Consider the following 24,587-nt stretch of genomic DNA (forward strand, 5'->3'; position numbering starts at 1 on the left):
CCTAGAATTAGCCGACTTAGCCGAGGGCTTTTGCGAGAGTTCACCTTGGCGTCTGCTGCGCCGCGCACCAGATTCGCGCCACTCGCTTTACTCGGCCTGCTATTTGGGAGTAATGATTTTTATCCTGCGCTGATAATTGTCTGATTATAATTTCATGAGGCAATTATTATTATTTTCTTAGCCCCTCCCTCTCGCGCGCAAGATGAATTATGCTTCGAAGCGTTTTTTCGTATCTATATATTATACTGGCCGCGTTATTTTCTCTCTCACTCGTGGCTATGCAGAGGCGAAGAGCAAAACTCGGTTCGGCCGAGATGAGAGAGAGAAAGAAAAGAGAGGCTGGCGGATGGACCACCGCCTTTCGTCTGAAAGGAAAACGTCCAAAAGCAAAAAATACCACTTCATCCACAAGTTTGATAAATAAATCCAAGCGCTCGGAAATGGAAAAAGAGCCAAAAGAGAACAGATTTTCCAGATTTTGTGTATTTTCTCTTATCTAAGTCGTGTTAATGTAGATGGAAAGTTATATTCTCATTTTGTTTTAAAATTCAAATAGACCAAAATTTAGAGCTGGAAAAATTTTGAAAGTTGAAGCACAAAAATTTGATGCTTTTTTGAAAAATTTCTTTGCACAAGGATTTTTGTTTCTTATGAAAATCACTATTTTGAAAATTAAACCAGAACTGTTTTCTGTGATTCTCTCACGTGTGCCAGTAATCCTCGTTTAATTAAATCATTCTGGAAACCTTAAAATCCCGATAGCAAATATCTATACACAATATTGAGGAGTTTTGGCTATTTTTTTTATTCAGATCACAAAATTTAAGCTTGATTTATTAGTGTTTTTTGTTTTAACTGTCTTACTTGTTAGAAGAAACAGTGTTTCTTTGAAAATTCTTAATCAGAGCCATTTTAAACTTTGAATTCAGTTTTTTTTTCTGGTTTTGAATTTCTTGAAAAGTTAATATTATTTTTGTACTTTTTCCTTTCAGATAAATTGCGGCGACCCGTTAGCGGATCAGCATGAAGGAATTCTCATTTCGCAGGGTACGAATGTACATTTATAAAACTCTCAATCTGCACCGGATTAAAATATGACATGGAAAAAAGCGGTCGCATTACAAATTTTAATTTCAAATCGGGGTGCCGTTTTTCTTTTTGCAGTGTCGCATTCCCGGGCGCTGCAAATTGCCGTTTCCACGGAAAACGACGCTCGGCAATTACGAAAAGACACACAAAGGGGCACCGGGCGGCGCGGCGGCGGCGGCGGCGCACATAGAAAATGTAATTCCGCAGCCAGATTCAAACCTGTCTTGAACAATGAGTCTGTGTATGAAGTATGGTTTTTGTAACGCATTGTATGCAGCAGCTATGATCGCGCTCAGCATATTATGCCAGAGCCAGCCAAGAGCCCACCCAGAGTGGAAACGAAGAAACGATGTGCGCGCGGCCGCTTCTCATCCAGCGCAGGTATATTGTTATGCACAGCCGCGCCGACCAAATGGCGAGCTCGAAAATGCATTTTGATCAACCAGAGCACCGCGTGCATTTTGCAAATGGTGGCCAAATCTGATCCCAGTTGCATAAATACAATTGGAAAAGATTGCGATCAAAAATTTTTATTTTTATTTTTTAAGAGAGAGAGTGGAAATATTGAAGCGCACAAAGTTAAGGTAAATTTCAATTATCTTTTATTTGATTTTTAATCATTCCAAGGTAATTAATATATTTTTATAGAAACGTTAAATTACCTTCATGCGTTTTTTAGTTTCCTTTAGTATCATCATAAAATTTAGTACAGGAGATCTTGATATATCAAATTATTACAATTTTTATTGATAGAAAATACAAAAAAAATAAACAATTAGTACCCAATAACAACTTTAAAATGATAAATTAATAAAGATTTTTTAGTAATTAAAAAAATTATATTTAATAACACATATATTTAAATATATTGAAAATTATAAGAATAAATAGTTAAAAATTTAATAAAATTATTAATGTTGTCTTTGTATTTCCATTGATACATTGTATTGCTTACATTTAAGTGCTTAAAATTATTAATTTGAATAAAAAAGTACATAATTGTTGGACAAAACGGCATTACTAGCACAAATTTTGCAAAAACCTCCAAGATCAAAAAGACCCAATCCGCCTCAGTGAGCCTCGGTTGACTTGGTTTTTGTTCTTATCACAATTTTACAAAATTAACGAAACCAAAATAGTTTAAAAATTGAAATAACCATGAAATTTGAGATTGACATTGAAAATGGGATTAAATGAAAATTTGCTTCAAGCGCTTGTATATAATATTGTGGATAATCTTTCTTTCCAAGTATTCTTTCAACGTGCACCGAACGTTTTGTGTATGTATGTGTGGCGCATGCAATAGACAATAATTTCTGTTAATAACTTCTCGTGAGTCCATGTCAGCTGGAAGTACATTATTTTCCTCACGCACAACGGCTCAACTCGACAACTCGGTGGCGTTTCATAGTCCCCGTTGCGTAATTGCATTTAACATGCGCAGAGAGCCAAATTAATTTTGCACAGGATGTGACCAATTTTTTGCTTAATTTCAATGCAGCTTGCACGGCCAGTTAAAAAAAGTACATTTATCAGTTACGTATTAATTAATTAACAAGAATTTCATCCCGTCATTACCAAAATTGGGGAATCTTGATTAAAATTAATTATTGGTGAGTTTTCAATCAAGATTGGAAGAAACTGTAATTTTTATGATTAATTAGGGTGTAATTTTTTCACGGATAAAAATTAAAATGTAATTATGTGATTCTGGAGTGATATCAAAAGGTCTCTGAAGAATTAGTGAAAATAAAATAAACTCGGTTCAAAAATTCAATGTTGGCAGAAAACTGATGAATTTTTCATATTTGATCTATTCTGACCCGGTCAGGCAAAATACGGGCGTGGGATTAATTTTGGCCGGTGCATCAGGGGGTGCAGATGGCCCGTTCCCAGGCGTGCCCTTTGACCCGGAGAGAGCACGTGATTTCGGCGGCCGGCGCTGTCACTCGGCGCCGCACTACCTGCCACTCATCGGCGCATTTAATGGTCATTCCAGCAGCCCAGAGAGAGAACGCAATGATAAAATATCGCTGATAGAGAGAGAGGAGCTTGTCGGGCCGAGAGCGAACGAGGCTGTTGACCCTGAGTTGAGAGAAAGAAAAGAGCTTTTGCTCCTCCTCGCGCAGGCAAAAAGTTCCTTTCCACCGGCGAGTCGTGGGTCTCGCTCGGCAAGAGAGCTTTTTCAACCCAAGTGCGCGCCTAGGACAACCGCATTGTGATTATTGCATTCGATGCACTCGGATTCACATCGGTTTTTTTCATCGGCGGATGTTGGCCAATTCCAGCTCCATGCAAATTTCAAATAGAATCTTTTAAAAACGAACGGAAACTCAAACTTGATAAAACGTTTTCAAACACAGAGATTTCCTTTTTTAACGGAAGCTGTTTTTTTTACCCTGAGTGATTTGTGTTTTTATCAAAAGTCATAAATTATAAAAATTGTGTTCCACAAAGATATTACGATAAAAAAATGTTGCTCCACGAACAGTCAAATTTTTTTTAAATAAATGGAAATATTCAATTCCAAATTTAATTTTCTTTTGGGAGAACTGCGATTTCTTTTTAGAACCGATTTCAAATCTTATTGAAATTTCCACATAATTATTTCTTTTTTAAAATATATGACGGAAATTTGAGCACTTAAACTTTCGAAGCTGAAAAAAATGTGTTTCTTATTACAAATTTATGAATAAACCTCGTATTTTAAATGAAATTAAAAAATATTGGTAATATCTGAATTCTTTACAATCCCGTTAATTTCTCTTCCTCTTTCCTGATGCAATTATTTCTTTTCTTATCGCAAGCATTGGAAGCCAGATTTTTATTTCCACCATTGTTGTGTGCGCAGCGTGCATATAATTAAAACAATTTTTTTCTCAAAGACGTGTGTGTGAGAGAGAGATAATGCGGTAAATTATTAGTGACTTTCTGAGAATGGCATCACAGATTCGACCAGCTGCGTCTTCTTTCTTTTAATAAAGGGCACACTTGGCTAAATTATTGCACAAGCCTCTCTTTGTAATGGCCTAGTAGTCAGCTGAGGGTGGAATAATTTCTTCCTCATGTTCAAATGGAAAACTTCTTTCAGTCTAGAATCTCTCGACTATATATCTAAGAAAATTCATAAAATATTAGAATTAAAACTAAAATTTTATTTCAAAAATATATTTAGATTTAAAAATTAGACAAATTTTCTTGATCCTACAAAGTTTAATATAAATGAAATTTAATCGCAGGTCGTAAATTACGCCTCTCCCAGATGACTGCCGGCTACTTATTTTTAGTATTTCCATCCTCGTCCTAAGCAAAAACGCAGCCGTTTATCTATAAAAAATTGTGACTTCTCTCGCTTTTTATTTTCCCCGAACCAACTCACACACACAATACACTTTAGGGGGCAAAGTTAAATTTGTTTACAGCACTGTAAAACCATCATCGTTTTAACGACATGCAACTGAAGCCAAAGGCTAAAATGTCCCTGCCTTTATTTCTGAATCTGCTCCATTATTCTTTTTTTACAAGGGCCAACAGCGACGCCGTTCGTTTATCTATTTTATTTCGGACCTTAGATTATTCACACACAAACTTTCCTTCTTCTTCTTGTTCCTCCCTTGGAATAATATTAGTTGGCAAACACAAAATCGATACTTATCGGAGAGAGAGAGAGTTTGCTCGACGTCTCGTTGCATTTCAGACGCAGCGTCGTTTGAAAAGTAAAATGATGTTATCGAAGACAAAACGAAAATAACTAGCTGGAGCGTCTTTCTTTGAAATGTAATTATCGGCGAGCCCAGCTGCCGCTCCACCCCGACGGTTCAAGGGGCGCGTGGTGCTTGACCCTGGGGTAAGATTTTTGCTGTTCTCTTGGCGCGGCCTGAGGGAAAATTTACGAGGTGACGATTCCTCTCTCCAGTGCGCTAAACTGGCACCTCACGCACGGATAACTCCCCATTAGGCCTGGTCTGTTTTTAACCGAGCGGCCAAAAGTACACCAGGTGCTAAGTGCGCACTTCTTGCACCTCGTGTTTGACTTTCTGGGCAAAAAAAAATCAGGAGCAAAATAAATTATCTCCTCCGAAAATAAACAAATTTTGAAAATGCAAAATTTAGGTTGTTAGAAACATTCTCACAAGTGGCAGTACTTTTTAAATATATTTATTCCTCAAAAAATTTAATTTTTAAGCAATATCGTTGAAGAAAAACCTAATTGACAAATAATTACCAAAAAACTTATTTTATTAAAAAGGTGGACATTTGATTTCGAACGTGCTGAAATCCCTTAGCATTAAATTATGATTTGGGAAAAAATGTCCTTATATGTGAAGAAAATTTAATATAAACTTATATTAAATGGTTTAATATAGCAATTTTTCCTAATAATTAAAAGTAGGCAAAATTGTTACTTTAGACAAAAAAAAAGAACTTTGATTCCAGAAATAACTTTCATTTTATCAATAAATGTAATAAAATAATGTCAAATTTTGCATTTATTATATTCAAACTCATCTTTAGGCCTAGCAAATAATTTTCCCAGTCCTACTTATTTATTAATGTTTATATTATTTTCTAGTTTATGTCTATCAACTTTTCTCAAACTTGCTCTCTACTTTGAAATTTCTGCGGGAGCAAAAAGACTTCCCAACTCGACAGAATAACACAGGAGACGCTTTTTATTATTTCATCATCCGTTTTATATTCCGTTTCATCTCAGTCAGTCCTGCTTTCAAAATCCACCATCGCGTTCTCCGAGGCAGGAGGTGCACCAAAAATAAATTTTGTATTCATTTTCCATTGCCGAGCGACCGGGCCGCCGTGCGACTTCTTCTCCGTTTTTCAATATAGAGAAGAAGAAACACGAGCTGTGACATTGAGTGATGAGTCTCTGTACCACGGAACAAACAAATGATATATCCCTGGTGCGTCCCCGTTTGGTCCGGTGGCAATAAGCAGGGCTCCATCTTCATTAGCCCTTGCAATAATTTCGTCCGCACCGGCGGCTGAGCTGCACCGAATTCGAGCCACCGAGAAAAGAAGCGCCGAGGTGAATTTATATTTACGACGATGAATCACGCGAGTTGGATAAGATTTTGAATACAATGAGCGGCATAATTGGCTCCATTCTTCTCTAGATTCCTCCCAGTTTGCGTTTTTTCTGGCGTCACTGCCAAAAATATATAAATTTGAGATCTATCTATTTTTTCTTATAATGGATGCTTGAAGAAAAATATAGGGGAGAGGTCAGCAGTGCCTCTCTGATATTTTTGCTCCATGCGGGACTGAGAAATCGGTTGGATGCAATGAAAAGTATTTTTTGTTAATGTAAATTTTGTATTAAAAACAATAACATAAAATTTCTTTTAATATTATTTATTTAATGCAATATTTTGAGGTTTTAAAGTTTTTATCTAATTTAAATAAAATTATTTTCAAAGTATTTTTATTATGTATTTCAGAATTAAATTGACAGTTCAATTAAAATTATTTCGATAAGTGTCACGTTGATCAGCATACTCTGTGCAAAGAGATTTTAAGGTCAACAATAATGATATAAATGTGAGCAACCAAACTTATATTAATCTGGTTGCAAATGCGAAGGCATAGTGGGTAGCTAGAATCTGTCTTCAATCTTATTTAATTATGGTAATAAGCATATTACTAATACTAGTATTATTAAAAAATCAACTTAATTAAATCGTATTATACAGAGCCTCAGAGAAGTTGCAACTCAATGGGCTAAATGTCTTTTTCTCAAACTTGACCAGGACTGGTACAAGGAAGAATTAAAATCTAAAAATAGAGCAACCATTGAAGATGATGAAACTAATTCCGTCAATCAATATTTATACTTGAATCAAAAATATAGGATTAGAAAAATAAAATTCATCATTTTTGCGAGTGAAGCCAGCAATTATTTTTCTCATTTTATGTATAAAACATCAATATTTTTAGAGGAACAATTAGCCGACTGGATATATCAGGACTGTTATAAAGAACAGAATACAAAATATGTATAAAAGTAGAGAGTACTTTCAAAATTCCTCCCGTCTTTTTTTAAATTTTATATATAATTATTAAATTTATAAAGTTGATGTAACATTTTCTTTAAGTGAATGTTTGCAAAATTATGATCATTTTTAAAATTAAAATCAATTTTGAATTTCCTAACGTGTGCAATCGTTGCTGTTCGAGCCTCGCATTATTTTGTTTCCTGTGCGCGCCCACGAAATGTGTGTGTGTTTTTCAAGCAGCGAGTCAGCTGATCGTGCAGCGCGCATTCGGTTTCATCCGGTGATAAATAATCCCCTGAATATAATATATGCTGCAGATTCGTATAGACGAATAAATGAGAACGAATCTGCAGGAATTAAGCCGCGCTTAAACTCTCAACAAAGAGAGGGAACGAAGAAGAAAAGACCCAAAGGTTGCTGACCGTGTGTGTGTTCTTTTACTTGGCGAGAAAGAAAGAAAGAAAAAGAGAGGTACGGAGTGAGGAGGTTGCTCCTCCATGTACACACACTCTTGGTACTCCATTCGTCGAGAGAGAAAAGAAATTTTGTGCTGGCGCTGCAAAAAGCCCGAGCTCGGCCGGCGACGCCGTGCGTAAAATAACACAACACTCGCGGAATGGAGAAGAGTGTCAGGATTTTTGCACTCTCATCTTGCATTTTGCAACCCTGCCTGCGCCGAGATTGCTTTTCCAGATTGTAAATTATCGGCGCGGCCTAACAGCGCAAACCTTTGCCTTTGGTTCAACTGCACAGGCGGAGAGAGAAACGGTTTAGTAATTTCAGTCGAGAAAATTTTGTAATAATTTACTTCCAATTAAAATTATCTGGATTTAACAGCCAGCGCAATTTTGACTTAATTAAAAAACTTAAGCTTTTCCTGTTTCGGATAAAATCAGTGCTAAATTTGAATAAATGAACAATTTCTAGAATGATGAAAAGAATTTTGGCAAACTGAAAGAAAATCCAAACAATTTTAGTTTTTATCCATACTTGCTTATTATTCAAGCAGACATAATTATATATTATTCAGTTTTCTCTCAAACTTTTGAATTCAACCTTTTTTAATACAAAGAGCTTCCGTTGATTATAAAAAAGTATGGAAATGCAGCGAAGGAAATTTATCGCCCTAGGCAGGGCTGTATCTGAGGTTTGCTCAACGCGATTGGCCTCAGCTACTATATTCTTATCAGCCTAGCGCAAGCTTGATTTTTTGTGGTTCAAGTTCAAGCTTTTCTAGTCAATGCTCTTTCCGTTGAATGCATACACATGGCACAAGAAAGCACTTTTCAATGCTATCTTACTCGAAACAACAAAAAATTGTAGCAACAAAAAACTGAAATTTATTATTAGAACATTCCCAAGTGGAATTGATATGGTTAAGAAATGTATGAGTTTAGCTCCTTTCGTAAATAAAATGCAAAAATGTTAAAACTTTTCAATTATATTCTGGGTACTTTTGATTGTCCTAATCTACCTCTTTCAAACGTGATTAGTTTTTTCAAATTGTTATTTTTTTTAATATACGTATTGCTATAATTATTGCTTTCAAAATCTACAATTTTATACTAGGCGGAATTTTAGCATTTATTTCATTGTAAAAATATTTCAAATTTTTCAAACAGTTTGTAAGAAAAACTGACAAATGAGTTTTAAATTCTCAAGTAAGCAATTATTCAAAAAACTAAAACAGATTTTCTAAAACGAAAAGCCAATTTTTTAGGCTCTGCAACCCCTTTTTTATTGCATCGACCTAATTAAAAACTTGCCAGAATTTAAGCCTCCTTCCGTGTTTCGAAGGGGTTGATATTATTTTATGCAGTATTTGCCACCCGCTGGCAGAGGGCAGCACCCGTGTCGACGGGCGATTGATACAAACTCGGGGGTTGTGTCTGTCATGCATGCACTCACGCAGCGATTTAATTCACCTGTAGTGCAGCCCTTCATGAACCCCCCACGCAAACACCGAGTGCCGTGCATGCATGCATATGTACTCTCAATTATTAAAACGCAGGCGGATCTATCGAAATCTCATCTACATCAAAGGCCTGCTGCATTTTCCGTAACACGCGAAAACGGCGCAGCAACAATTTTTTCCCCGTCTCGGGGTGATAAAAAGTAATAAAGAGACACGCCTGGTTTTAATTGTTGCACGGGTGACAATGATGATTTTTAAATTGTATTCTCGCGTGTCCGCGCACATATGAAATGATGAGTTATTTTTGTTCGTCAAATTTCGGGAGCCCAGCAGCTGGATGGAATTAATATGGGTATATATTTTATAATTCTCCGGCGGTACGAATTTGAAAAATGCACCCACAGAACCGCCCACCTGAGCACCTGCATCGAGGTTTTTGCTGCACACGGCGTTATTCTCTGTCGTTGTTTCAACATAGACCGCAGCCAGCAACAATAAACCAACTAACTCTATAAAGTGCGCCGCCGAGAGATCTAACAATATAAACGCGCGATATTTCATCGGCACAGCGGCCTTTTTACACCCACCGTTGATGCAACGATTTTCTAGCCGGGCAAATCATGTACGCACTCTCTGGCATTGCAATTACGAAGGCGAAAACCAGCTTTGTGGAATTAAAATTTGTTGTTAAAACTTGTCAATTTTTTTACAAAACAACCGCAAAACAAAATTTGTTAATTTTAATGTTTATATAAAAATTAGTAATTATTTTATTTTTTAAACTGATATTTAGAGTTTTATATTTATATTTTTATAATACTATTTTATATATATTTGTGTTTTATATTATAAAAAATAACATTTTTATTGAACAACCAATTCGTTTTGTTATTAAAATAAAACATTTGCAGCGCTCTAAAAATTTTATTAATAACACTGCCCATACTCATTTTTGCAAGGTGGCTGTAAAAATGATCTCACGAGCTCGTAGTTGATTATTTTAAATTGGAAATATTAAGGCAAATATTAATATCAATACATTTTCTAGGTAATGAGAAAAATAACATTTTAGGATCAGAACTAACCGATTCGTACAGGTTTGCATTAAAAAGTTAAGACTTCTCTCATGAAAGTTTTAAAAATTGAATGGGAAATGAATGATTTGATTATGAAAAGTTTTAAAAAGATCAAAATAGAATTAAAAATTAAATAAAATATGGTTTTTAAACAAATTTCAACAAAACTTGGTTCATTCCAATTTACATTTTATTTCAATCTTTCAGTTTCCCATGCCTTTGAAAATTTGGATTTGATTTCTTACCACTTACAATTAGGATTTTATTTTTAAAAATTAGTTTTATTTCATTTTCCCCCGTATGAATCTTTTCCGTTTTCAAACGAACTGCTGGAAACTGCATTCGTTAGTCTGCAGCTTTTCCACGGTGCACTCACTCGGCCTGCTGAAATAATTTGAGCAGAGGAATTTGAAAAGGAAGTGCCCTTGTAGCGGAGTTATCAAGGCGAGGCAGCTTTTCGAGAGCTCTCCAAGCCCGAGGGTAGCGCTCCACATGATAACAGCAATCGAGCCGCCAGCCCCGCACACTTTGCTGCAGCAGGCGCCCCTTAAATTTTTCTCCCAATCCTCGATTCTTTCTAGAACCGGACGGAACTTTTACATACTCGTGTGCCTCGCGCCCGGAAGAGACAAAACCGCGGACAAAGAGAAAAAGAAAGGACCGCACTTTTGGAATTTTCCAGCGAAACTCGCTGCCGGTCGCTTTTATTGATTTTCACCGCCGTGTGGCATTTCGGCTTTAATATATTATTTGCGCACAAATCGTCGCTCGCACAGAAATCACATGGCCGCCGGATTTAATTATTGTTTATGATAATTATGGCTTTCGGAGGAAGTGCGTCGGAAAATGGAAAATCCAAATTGTGAGTTGCGCGGTTTTCATTTTTTAATTTGGATTTGTATTTTAATTTATATCTGAGATTTAAATTCAGCTTCAATTTTGAGATCTTCTTAGCAAAATTGGGAAATTCAATGATTGAATTAAATCAAAGCGAGTGCAATAAGTGAAAAAATAAAAACAATGACAATTTTCGGAGATAAAAATGTTCCCAAATAAGAAAGATTTAAAACAAAAAATGGGCTGAATTAAAATTTTGATGTTATCTAGAATTTTTCGTATATTTTGAAATTTTGCCCAAATTTAGAATTTCCCTTTTAAAAGAAGCGCCTAACGTTTGTAAAATTTAAACCTGATTAAACGGAACTTTTTGTCAAATTTTAGAGTTTTCATTAGATTGAAATTGGTCTGTACCTGTGGTGACGAAGCAAAGGTCGAGGAGTCCGGCGCCGCCGGTTGAGGATTCGACGACGGTGCCGGGGGCCCCGGCGGGGCCCGCCGAGCTCCACCACGCCTGGGCCGGCAGCACGGCATGGTGGGCCTGGTTGGCCGGCGTGAACGCGGTCGTGAACGTCTCCAGTGTTTCTGCCGGCTAAAGCACCATCGTAGCACCAAAAACGGAAAAGCAGTCCGAATGTGTTTTGCTCGACTCCGGCGGAAGGGCCGAAGCAGGTTCACGGACGGTTGGGCCTCATGGGCCGTGGGTCTGTGTCTTGGTTGCTTCTCGGAGTTTCGAATGGCAGGCACGCAACCTGCTTGAATTTGAGCTGTTGTCTACTACTTTGGGAACCTTGCTTCGCCGAGCCACCATACAACAAACGCACGTTCCTCGGCCGCCGCTTCGCGCCCCTCCGACCGCGCTCGGGGGCGCTCGGTGGGCGGGGGGCAGGGCTTCGCCGGCGAGGATCCACCTGAGACTCGCGTGGAAGGGGCTGAGGACACACACCACCAGCGGCGGCGGCAATTTCACACAGCCGAAACACACGGCGCACGGCACCGACGATTTTTTCGCACCGATATTATTGTACTTTTTTTTATGCCGGTGCACGTATTTCGCGTGCAATACAACCAGCCGAATTTAATTTCGTCGTGCAATGAGATTGAAACTAATTAAAATTTTATTAAATGACTCATTTTTTATTTACGAAAAGATATTTTTTATTATTTATTTAACTCCCAACATGATTTATAGAGCGCAATGACGATGTTTTTTAATTCAAAGGATGATTTTGATTTTTATCTACAGCAAATCTGCCCAAATAATATTCAAAATTAAATCAATTAATGCTTCATGCTATCAAAATTTAAAAAAAAAATTGTGAAAATCATAAAATTCACTTCAATGTAATTGAGATGACCCGATTTGAGTAAAAGTTGGCGACGGACGGATATTATTTATTTTATATTTTTACCCCATTTTCTCTGGGAGGCTCATTAACTTTTGAAAAATAATAACATGCAGGCAACAATAGCGTCCTTTTTTGAAAGATTTTGCCCCATTTTACCTTCCAATGTAATTCAAATATCATAGATTTGGTGAGGCAAAAATAGAAGAAATTAAAATTGCGCAAAAACTATTGACCGCTCTGCAGTACCCAAAAGGGGATCGTAAAAATTGTATACACCAAAATTTTCATTGAAATCAAAGCAAATAGCAATGTTTTTAATGAGAGAGTAACAACGCAGTTGTAACATAATATACTTGATTAATTCTTGAAGACGACAAGTTGAGAGAATTTTAAGTAAGTACAAATTGAAGAATGCATGTGATTTATGAATAAATTCTTGAATTTGAAAGCAGAGAAAGTCTGATTTGAAAATTGAAAACGCCAGATGTGGTAATTTAATTTAAATTATAATTCAGCAAAAGACAGAGCCAAATTAAAATATGATTTATTATTTACCATGGGTACAATTCAATATCTTTTGCTAATTATTTTTACATTGTTAATAATACTTAATAAATTTATTATTTCAACTCAATATTTTTAATGCTTTATAACTATTATTATATATTGATTTTAAAATTTTATTTTTAAATTGTATTAAACTTTTTTTTTTAATATTTAAAACTAACAAAAAAATATAAGGTAAAGAGCGCAGGCTTATTGTTGTATTAATTGAAAAGAAAAACAATTATTTTTTTAATGAGCACAAATAAAACTTATAGCCAGCCATTACCCATTATTTTGTTATGTCGCTGTAAGTGCAAATTTCGTCTGTAAGATCCTATTGTCAGTCTTTTGAATGTCATTAAATAAATATAATTCAATTTAAAGTGAAACGAAATCTATTAAATTTAACAAATATGAATTTTTCAAAATATATGAGACTATTTCACTATTTGGCAGATTTTTTATTTAATTAAAATCAGTATTAACAGTAAAAATCGAGAAAATAATTTCATAAAAATAACATAATATCAACTGCCGTTGCAAAGTCTCCAGTCTGCGGCAGAAAACAATCCTCTCTCGGCTGCCCTTTCTCTCCCTTGTATTCCATCTCTCTCTGTCTCCGAATATAATAATATATCACTGGCGCGCAACGACTTTTCATCCTCATAATTATTTGGCAGCGAGATCATCAGAAAAGCATTTTATTATTTTCGCGGATATGCATGTGTTTTCGCTTGTTCGTACATCTCTCTCATCATCAGCGCGCACCGAGCACTCGTCGGCGCACAACATTGTTGTGTTTCCGCCAGGGGCTCATGACTTTTGTGTGAATCTCGCGTTCTTTTTGTTTTCGCATTCATCTGTCATTAAAATTCTCCACCCCTAGCACACGCACATATATTTTTTCTTCTTAAAAACAAAATGCTGCGCACCCCGTCGAGCGATGAGAAAATCCGTGTAATGTGCGGTCGAGAAAGAGGAGATGTGTTTTTATTCTAAACGTTTCTTTCTTCGTGTTTTAATATTCATATGCGCGGAACTCCGCAACCCGCATTTCAAGAGTTTGCCGAGCGAGGAATATCATATCATGATGACCAAACTCATGTGCTTTCCATTCAGTAAAGAATAATTTTAATGATGCACCACCACTTATCTTGACATAGACTTTTCCAATGAAATGCGGAGGACGATACACTGTAAAAAATATCCGGAAATTTACGTTCGAATCACTGCAGATCTGTAGTAAAAATAATACAGACAGACTGAATTTTCTGTACTTTGCGTCGTAAAAGTCTTTTACGTATGAAATCGAAATACGATTTTACGTATTTGGGATGTAGCGCGAGTCTTTGTAACAGATTCGTAATTTTACGTCTCACAATGGGACTTTTACCTGAGTGAATGCATGTCAGGGGAGGAAAGCCAGTGCTCAACCTGGAGAAAATAGGGAGAGAGGCTGAACATGTCATCACCCACGCCAGCAACCGACAAAATTCAACCCTCGGCGCCTCGGCAGCAATCAGTTTAGCGTCTTTCGCCACAAAGAACACTTCTTATTTACTGCATCAGGCACAGCATTTCACAAAATTATGGACAATTAGGGGATCGCGGCCGCTCGATTTCAAGTTGGAGAGCCCGGATGGCTCATGGAGAGCGTAAAAAAAATGTAAGTTTTGTGAATTTATTTTTATTTGAAGGAAATATGAGATTTTAAATAACTTTTTTTTAAATATCATGCCATTAAAAATTAACTTGTTTCCAGAATGGAGTTGAAACGCCTGCTGTTGAACTACACCGAGACTGAAATTGCGTCTGGGTTGTTAAAAAGAGGTATTTATTAATTATTCAAGACTGAATTTCTTTTGCTTATTTTGATATTTGGATCTTCCAGACAATGTTTTCCTGTTGACGCGCGAGATGGATCAGCAAAGATATGGAGACCCGGCTCAAAACAGCATCTGGGACACTTCTAGAGCTTTATTGACTTGATCATTAATTTTTGTATTAGTGTGAGTACTCTGTAAATCTGTGAATTTAATTTCTTTGCAATAAAAGTAACCTTTAAAAGCAAAAATAAAATGAGTGATTTTCTGTAAAAATACCATAAAATTACATATAAAAGAAGTAAAACAAAAATACGGACACAGTACGCAATATTCTGTGCTAAGGGAGAAATTTTCTGTAACAAATCCGTAAAATGTATCTACGGGAGGGGAGGCGCAAAAGTACGCGCGCTCAGGTAAAATACCCTTTGGAGAGGAGACGTACTTTTACGTCTTTCAGCAGAAAACGAGTTTGCTTACCAAATACGTAAAATCGAGCATCCCATTTTTTACAGTGTAATAGTTGTGAGCGCAGCATTCAATTTTATGCACGGAATAAAAAAAAAAATATTTCGTAAAATTAGAAAACAAACCATATTTAAATTGCAAAATTGAAAATGATGGATTGCTAAAAAATAATTTAACTAAGATTTTCTACTGTTGAAAATAAAACTCATGAATCGCCATAAAATGCAAAAATTAATTTATAAATTTTGGCATTCATTTTTCTTGCTGAAGTTTGTTTACTTATTTGGAAAGATGCAATAATTGACTCATCTCTAAATATAATAAATGAATGTTCCCTACCTTTACTAATAGTTGCATTGGTGGCCGTGCCTGAGGAAGCAGAATGAGGATGATTTGCCGTTTCCTGCGACTTCTCCACATTGTCAGTTTCTTTTTCAACTCGAGCTGCAAGCAAAGATAAAAAAATTTGTTACTTTTCACAATAATTAATATTATGAATTATTTACACAATTATGTTAAATTAATCCATAATCAAAAAAGTAATTCTTCAATCAGTTTTATCAATATTTTGAAAACTTTCATCTCCTTAGGAGAAGAATAAGCAAATGAGTTATGTTTTGAAAAATTCCCTCTGAAAAGAACTGAGGCGCCAAGGCAATAACTCACACAATGCATGACGTAAATTGAATGCTGTTTGGGTCACAGTTCATTTTTCTTGTGGTCACAAGAGCACGCCGGGTCTCTCTTTATTTCTCCGGTCGTGCCCTTTTTCTTATGTGAAAAATACGTCAAGATTTCGGCGGGCCAAATTACCCAGCGGCGCGAATCAATATTTGATAGATTCAGAGACGGGGGTGCGTTTTCAGCCCTCGGTCTCATTATTTCCCTCGCAGGATGGACTAGCGAGCCAATTTATTTTCATTACGCGATCATTAGCGTTTCCTTGAATTGCCGGCGCCGCTTTTGAATTTTTTATGTCCCACTCTGGCTGCCGCCGACGCCGACGCGCTCTGCGGTTTCGCAGCTGGCCCCGTATACTTTTACCCAAATTTATGGACAAACATGCAAGAGAAATGAGCAGAAATGATGCTGGGCAATAAATTTAGCGGTTATTCCAGATCCAATCAACAAATTGTCGCGCAAGCTGAGCACCAAAACATCAAAATGCAGTATGTTTATTTATTTTGAAAAAAAAAATTTATTCCTTGAGCTATAAATATTTTAAACTCCAAAAACTATTGTATTATCTGAAAACTAACCAAAAAGCTTTAATTTTATTTCAAAAAATATGTTAATTTACTAAATTTTTATATTTGTGTTACTTTCAGAAATCTATTTGAACGCACAAATATTAGTAAAAAAAAAATAAATGAAAAGAAATTACAAAATATAATTAAAAACTACCATTTCATTTTAATTTTTTATTTAAATAATTGTTTTGCATTTTTTTAATTTTTATTTATTTGTTATAATTATGTACATATATTTTTTAAATAAATAACAACAACTAATTTAAATCAAATATTAATTAATTAAATTTATTTAAAAATCTATAATGTTCAAAAATAATAGCTAATTTTTTTTAAAATTCCTGACACGAGCTTGTTGAATACAAGTAAAATATAATTTCAGCTAGTTCTGTATCCTAAAGGTGGATTTAAAATAATAGAAATTTAAATATTCGAGTTTTATCAATATTTTCAATATCCGATATTGTCAAACATTGGCACAAATCTGTGTGACTTTTATTTCCCCTCTCTTTATCAGCATCACATCCTCGCTGAATCGGCACCCATTCTCGGCGACAAAACAGCAGCCGAGGTTCTTATTTTTCTCACTCGCTCGTGTTTATTCGTATAAATAAAATGTGCGTGCTGCAAAAAAAAGCGATCTTTTATATAATACGGCAGCAGCCATCGACTGCCTGCTGTATTTGTAATATCCCCGCGAGAGCTAATCTTGGTTTTCCTTCTCAAATAATATACCCGCGTGTGTCGAAAGCAATGACAGCGAAAGGATAAGCGTCCAACAAAATAGATCACAGGTCTGAATCCAAACTGATTCAAACCACATGACAAGCAGAAGTAGATAAATTTGTGCCTCAAAAGCGTTTTTAACGTTAGTAAAAATAAATTTGTTTTGATCAAGATTTATTTTTTTAATGAATTCTTGGTTGTAAAATAACTAAATATGATAATTAACTGAAATGTTTGGAGGGAAATTGAAATTGAGCTTCCTTGTTACAAAGTAAAGTGAAATAATGCGCAACAAGAAAGCTCGGCTTTCAATTCTCATGGAATCCAATTAAAAAATTTGGTATCTTAATTTATTTTCCGAAAAAACTAGATTTATCGAAGGAAATGTAAAGATGGGATCTGTAAAATTAAAAATGTGAAATTTTGAGCGTTTGGAATTAATTTTTGCATTGTATTATGAATTACAAAAAATACCAATCAAATGCAAAATTGTAACAACCATATTTTCATTTTTATTATAGGTTCTGGAATATATCAGAGCTATGTTTTCTGATACAAATAAAATATCCTGTTTTGAACTGCATTGTATTTTTACATTATGTATTAAGCAATATGACTAATATTCGCGAATATACAATCCTTGTTCTCATTTAATGATAATTCTAATGATTATGTCATGTATGGGCACCGGAACAATAATTTATTTGTAACATTAAATTAGCATTGAAATAAAAGTTTTGGCCAACGTTTATTATTATTCTAGTTAAATAAATAAGAAATTAATTATGAATAATCCTAAAATATAATTATATATTTATTTAAATGTAATAACAAAAAGTCAATAAATATAATAATTAATTTCAGTTTCACATGTTTATATTTTTCAAAACATTGTAAAAGGATCCTAGGCCTTTTTCAAAATTGAAAATAAAACTTGCATGAAGTGTGGAAAATTTTTCTCCTCTTATAGGTAGTCCACGATTGAAAAGTCGCGCGAACGAACAAAGTTAATAACATGTGTGGCCCATAAAGCGTCCACGATCAGTTCGCTGGGCGAAATTTCTCAGTTCGCGCGACTCGCGCGAAGTTCGCTGGAGTTGAATCGAGCTCTACTCTGGCGAACTTCGCCAGACCCGCGTCGAGCGAAAAATCTTGCGCATGCGTGCTTTTCATAAAAATTAAAATAATAAAAAAGCTCACGAAGTTATTTTTTTTTTAATTATTTAGATTTTTTGCCAGATCTCAATTTCGTTTTTTTTTATTTTACAGGAAAATTTTAATTTTAAAGCCAAATTAATTAATTTATTTATCTCATTTCAATATATTTTGATTACATTTTTGGTACCTTATAACTTCATTTTCATAGAAATTAACTTCATTGTTTTAAAGACAAAAAATTTTTGTTTTAAATATATTGATACATTGATATTTTTAATTAGATTGATCAATTGAGATTATAAAATTTAATTTAATTCTACATTACCCTAAACTATTTTTAAGAAATTTAAACGAAAGCTAATTAATCTAAAATGTCTATCATCGCTGTTTTATTTTTGCAATTTTTATTAATATCAATTCTATTGTATTGAGAAAATCGTTTTCAAAATTTGATGAATAATTATTTTTCTAATTTCTAAGTGGACTCATTTTGGTGGATGGAAGTTTTAGCAAAATTCTTTGTGGTGGTGGTGCCTTAACAATTCAATATTTTCCTCCCAACAATTGATTAATTTTCAATATTTTAGCTGTTTTGTAACCATTGAAAAAAATTTAATATTAAAGTTATTGACATTTTATAGTACTCTTGTAAATTACTATAAAAAAACGCATGAAAATTAAATATTATATTTTTATTTATTTACATTTTTTTGCTGAATTTTCAATTAAATTTTTTGGTCAGTTCTCAAATATATGGTTTTTTTAACTTAACAAGATAAATTTAAATTTTTTTAAATTTAAATCAATTTATTTATTAGGTACTTGTGACGTATTAGTGACGTAACTTCGCGCGAATATTGTATTTCAATCGTGGACGCTTCAAGCGAACGAAAAAAAAGTTCGCGCGAAGTTCCCTGTTCGCTCAGCGAAGTTCGTTCGCGCGAACTTCAATCGTGGACTACCTATTAAACCTTGTGCAGTGCCAAACAACAGGCCGCTTTTCCGAGAAATGCTGGGCCAAAATTTACAACCTGCATAAAGAAGAAACCCTGAGCCGCATTTATACCTGTTGAGAACAATTATTTTCCTTGCGGTTGGTTTCGTGGGGATTGGAGCTGTCACTCTTCGCACAGAGAGCGGGCGCGAGGAATGCACGCTGCGCCCAGGTATACGCACGAAAATAATATTGTATGTTATTTTCTTTTGAGATGAAAAATAATGCTGGACACTCGGTGGGATTTCGACTGGTCAGCAGAATGAGGAGCTGGAAAGGAAGGGTTGTTGTCGGGTGGCCGTTTCTCCAAACGCTCTTTTGCGCCTCGATGCTTTCTTTGCAACAAGAAGTGCAAGCTGAATGTAGAGAGCTACAAATATTACAAACTAAATTCTTCGTTTCGTTTTAAACCAATCGATAAAAATAGAAAATAAAAATACTTGCTTATTCTAAATGAAAGAAAATCAAACTTAGATTTTCTTAGTTCTATAGATGATATTTAACTTATAAGGGAGGGAAAGCATGTCATGGTTAATTAAATAGCCAAAGTATTTAGAGCTAAAATATTATTGAGTCTTTTCACCTGTTTTTATTAATAAAATTCCTTATTAAATCACTTATTTTCGCAGGAAAACTGCCAATTTGAAAAATTTTCTCCCCAAAACAAACTTCTGGAACACTACTTGCATTATATGCACCTAAAATTAGCAATTAACAACATGCCACTTATTCCAGCTCATTCATAACCAACAATAATGGTGCCTCTATTTCACCAAAAATTCCTGAAACGGAATAATAAAAAAATGCAAATTTCTAAATAATCTTCTTATTGATTTTTTTACAGAGTAAAGCAATGCATCATTTAGGAAAAATTTTCCTCATCAAATCTGCTTATTTTTGTTTATTGTGCATCTGAACTTATTAAAATGCCCTAGTTTTTCAATTTAGCACTAACAAAGATAAATTTATTTATGAACAATTGGAAAAAAGAACAAACATCAATCTGTGAAATTTATTCTATAAATTGGGCCACATCAAATATAGCAAAATATTATTTGATTTAAATGAAATATATTTTTCAGTTTCAATCATTGGGAAAGCATCTTTGAGCCTCTCTCGTAGGCTGCACGCAGCGCAGCAAAGATGGGCCAGGGCGAGTTTTGGACACGAAAAATCGCTTTCATAGGCGCACAAAAGAAATGACCGGTAGGCAGAAAAGAGGCCTAGCGCTTTTCAGAGGGATGAAAAAAGAAACTTGTTTTTCAGCGGCGGAGGGGTGCAGCAGTGCGTGCAGCGATTGTTGTTTCGCAGAGAGAAACTTTTCAAAAACAGCTGACACGCATCCCGGGGTGGGAGTAGTTATTGAAAAAAATCTAGCGTAATAAGGGGGTCAGTAGTTCTTGGCGTGCATCAGCGTGAGTAGGGGGGTGCGATCGCTACCTAAGCCGTGATGAGTAACGGGAACTCTTTTTCAACCCCCAAAATTCAGTGCTAGGCCCGTTTGTGCCGCAGTGATTCGGTCGTGAAGTTTGAAAGTGAGAGTGTCCATTTCTAGGAGCGACTTGGCCCGAATTTTAAGAAATTTTCGTTCGGAAATTCAAAAGTGAGTATTCGTTTGAGAGAGAAAACGAACCACCCTCGTCGGGGGTGCAGCCGGCGATTGTGTGCCGTTTGGCCGCGATGATGCTTAAAAAGAAGCCATTAGTGCGAGCGCTTGCGCAGCATCCCCGACTCGGCGCGATAAACAACCCTCGTATAATCACGCCGGCTCGGGCGGAAATATAGGATGTTTCTATTTTAAGGCAAGGCTACTGTGGGCTCAAGAAATTTCTAGGCTCAACAATGCAACATAGTTAAACATAAATTAAACTCTTCAAACCAGTTTTTCTTTATTTTCATAATTTTAAACAAGTTATTTTTATTTCAAGGAATATGCAATTTATTTAAATGCATTAATTTTTATAATTTATCTTATTTAATTTTTATAAAGCATTATCTATTTTTAAAATAACTATATCGAGCATTTAATCTGATGAAAAATAACTAATATGAATTTAAAATTAAAAATATTTACAGCTGGCACAATGTGTACAGTCATTTATTGATAATCCAATTCAAAATTTAATTCATCCTCATAAATGGTTTTCAGAATCGATTTATTTGATTTTGTTTTCTTATTCTTGAAATAATCAAGGTATTAAAACCCGCACTGTTTGTATAACTTCCGGGATTAATAAATCAAATCACAGCTATCATTGTTAAGCAAATGAAAATTTTAAAGTTCTCGTCGTACAATTCTTGTAGAAATTTGCCATTGTAATTTCTCCTTGCATAATCACACTCCTGCTCTCAATCAAAAATTAAAAAAAAAAATGGGAAAAAAATTAATGCTCGTCATTTTACTTTCAAGATACTCCACTGATTTCACGTTATTTTCAAATTAGGCAGAACATATATTTATAATGAGAGAAATTTCACTAATTAATCAGTTTTCATTAATATTTTATTGACGTTATTTCTTCAAAGAAATCCAAAAATGAAAATTTATTAAGTTAGGAAACTTAGGAAGCTTGCAAAATGAGAGAGGCGAATACAAGCCAATGACATTAAGCTAATTTGTTTGAGCAGGGGAAATAAACATTGATGAAATAGACTTAATATAAATTATTTCAATCTGAAACGTGAATATTCTCCTTTACAAATTTTTGAGTCTCTCTGAAGACTTTACTTTTCACACCTTACTATTTTGCAAATAATCAATCGCCATGATGTTTTATTTACTCAGAATTTCATCAAAAGAGTAATTTAGTTTATCATTAAAGTTCACTATAGCCGACGCTGCGGAAGTTACTATTAATTAGCAGAAAATATTACTGTCACGCCTATACTGGCATAAACTATGAAGAAAATTGTTAATTATAATTTCTAATCCTCGAATATAAATTCAGTTACAAGAGCTAAGAGATGTTCTGATCTTTGAATAAAAATTATAACTTATGTTTTATTGTAAGACAAAGTCAAAATAAATAGCAAATCTAAATTAAAATTAAATAATTATATAATTTGTTTTCATTAAAAAACAATTTTAATTTTTCCAAGTTTAAAAAAAATAATAAAATAAAATGATATTTTAAATATGCGTAAAAATAAAAATAAATTATAGCATTTATCATTTGTTAAAATAATAGTTTGTCTATAACTAATTAAAATAGACGTTAATTAGAAACAAATTTTTATATATCCATACTTTACAGCCAATTATGGTAAATACACAGTCACAAGTTGCCTCTCGGTCGATTTTTTTGCGGTGAATACGTAAGAGTGCGAATCTGGTAAAATAATCCAGCTCAGCAGCTTCATCAAATCGAAAGGCGGCTCTCGCTGCAAACACCTCAAGGGCCCCAAATATCAAATTCTCTTTGAGCCCGATGACAAGTGCACACACATGTGTGCAAACCCTTGGATTCGCTGATTAATAAGTAAGTTGCGCCAAGGGGTGCTCATCAAATTGTCATTAATTATAGGTGCTGTTGACCTTAACTGAAAACAAGGGCCTGCCAGGCGAACGAACCAAGGAAGCACCTTTGAAGTGTGCATTAAACCAACTGTGTGTGTGTAAAAAGAAAGAACAAAACAAGCTCTCGTCTCGCTGTTAATTCAGATTGCATCTTCTTTGGCTCGGTTTTATATACATTCGAGTGCAGGCTCATCCTGTGAAACTTAATGCCTTTTTTATGTCAACCAAAACACAATGGAGAGGTCATGAAGTGAAAGAGACGAGGCTAACTTTTCTGCTCGCTGCTTACGAAATTACTTTGCAGATTTATCATTTTCGTGCACGGCACACATGTTATATATGCCTTCCTGAAAGTAATTTGCCAAAGTGAATGAAAGGAAAATTGTAGTCTAAACGAAATTGAATTCATGGGTGATCTGATCAGTAATATAACGATAATGGTTTGTAATAAGTTCTGATGAAGAAATTTAAATTTTCAATAAAATGGCTACAATTTTGGCCAGTTTTTAAATGAGAAAATAAAGCTTAATGGATTATGTCATAAACACCAAAAGCTTTAATTTAAATTGGAGTTTCTTCTAATTTTAAGAAAAATACCTTTTCCCTGAAAATAAATCACCACGACCTAAGATCATTCCAATTTTAGCAACCTGATTTATGTAAAACCAAAAAGTAATTTTGAATCAAAAACACAAAATTTTGATACATTCTTTAATTCAATCAAGCTGGCGAGATATAAATTGGTAAAATATTTTATTTCATAATAAATCAGAAGTCACTTCTCAGTTTTGTGATTTCAATTACTAATTTGATTTAATTTCAATTCCCAAAACAATTAATAAAAATAGCCAATTTACGACAAATTGAAAAAAAAAGGAAAAGACATACAAATTGTTTTCCTTGATGTATGATCCAGATAAAATTTTTTCAGTTGATAATCTTAATACAATGTCAGGTTGAAAGTTACGGCATTAACGTCAAAGGAATGCCTCAATCAAGAAATTATTTTAATATATTTTGCTTTTACAAAATGATTGAAAAATGGATAAAGAATGAAATTGGATTGTTAAACAGACAAGATTGGTAAAAGACAGCTCAATATAGTTGGAATGAAAATATTCATTTTAGCAAATCAAATTTGTAGTAGATGAATTACTTCAAAAAGTAATATTCTATTTTTTTTTTACGATAGTAAAATCTAATTTCTATTTTTCTTCTGGTCATTTTTTTCCAGAATAAACCTGCAAGCCTCAATAAAGCTGTCAGACGTTTAATAGGGAAAGTTGTAACATTATATTTACTGGAGAAATACTTTTCTAAATTGCAAACAACAAAATCCAATAAATTTTCCTCTTTTCCAAGAAGTCCAGCGGCGCGTTAAATTCGCGTTGGCCAGAAAATTTGCTGCTGGCAGACGAAAAATTCTGCTGCCGGCTGGATTTTCCGGGGCGCGCAAAACAATTTCTTTGAAGTAAGGAACGCACATGCCATTACACTTAAATGGGCAGAAATTTGTCTCTGGAAATGCCTCGGCGTCGCAATTTGCGAGGAAATGCGTGCCAGCGGTCCACGCGAATAAAACGAATCCGGCGGGCTATTTTTCGACGCTAATAAGCCTTTCTTTCTCCTTTTGCTGGCACGCATTTTTTATAGACGGAGTAGAGAAAAGTTGACACGGGGTGTATATATTTATAATCTGCACACGCGAAGGAAAACATAAATATATTTCCGCGGAGTTCGATTCTTCGCTGCTGGAAAAAGAGAGCGCGCCGGGGCCGAGCGAACGAGCGAGCGACGGGCCGGCCGGCGATGCTCGAGTGAGAAGAAC

At 34.8% G+C, this 24,587-nt stretch overlaps 1 protein-coding gene and 1 long non-coding RNA gene across 5 annotated transcripts in view; one reads left to right on the top strand and one right to left on the bottom strand.

The window, feature by feature from the left end:
• The window catches only part of LOC132194946 (protein winged eye-like), a 132,935-nt gene that overhangs the window by 31,787 nt on the left and 76,561 nt on the right, over positions 1-24,587 (bottom strand). For 3 of the 4 annotated variants that reach the window (XM_059616555.1, XM_059616552.1, XM_059616553.1), the window contains exon 2: positions 15,454-15,558. Coding sequence is in view for 2 of the 4 variants with exons in the window: in XM_059616552.1 (XP_059472535.1) it covers positions 15,454-15,558 (105 nt within the window). In the remaining 2 variants the exon portion in view is untranslated. Of the gene's footprint in view, positions 1-11,342; positions 11,737-15,453; positions 15,559-24,587 lie in introns of those variants that run through there. The other variant, XM_059616554.1, reaches the window with a different exon arrangement.
• Positions 14,354-14,840, top strand: LOC132194895 (uncharacterized). Its single transcript, XR_009441587.1, has 3 exons — positions 14,354-14,489; positions 14,586-14,653; positions 14,715-14,840. It is a non-coding gene; the product is annotated as an uncharacterized LOC132194895 (long non-coding RNA).

This window comes from Neocloeon triangulifer, unplaced genomic scaffold, assembly GCF_031216515.1.
Source record: "Neocloeon triangulifer isolate White Clay Creek 2 clone unplaced genomic scaffold, ASM3121651v1 ptg000008l, whole genome shotgun sequence".
In the NCBI taxonomy this organism is placed as follows: domain Eukaryota; kingdom Metazoa; phylum Arthropoda; class Insecta; order Ephemeroptera; family Baetidae; genus Neocloeon; species Neocloeon triangulifer.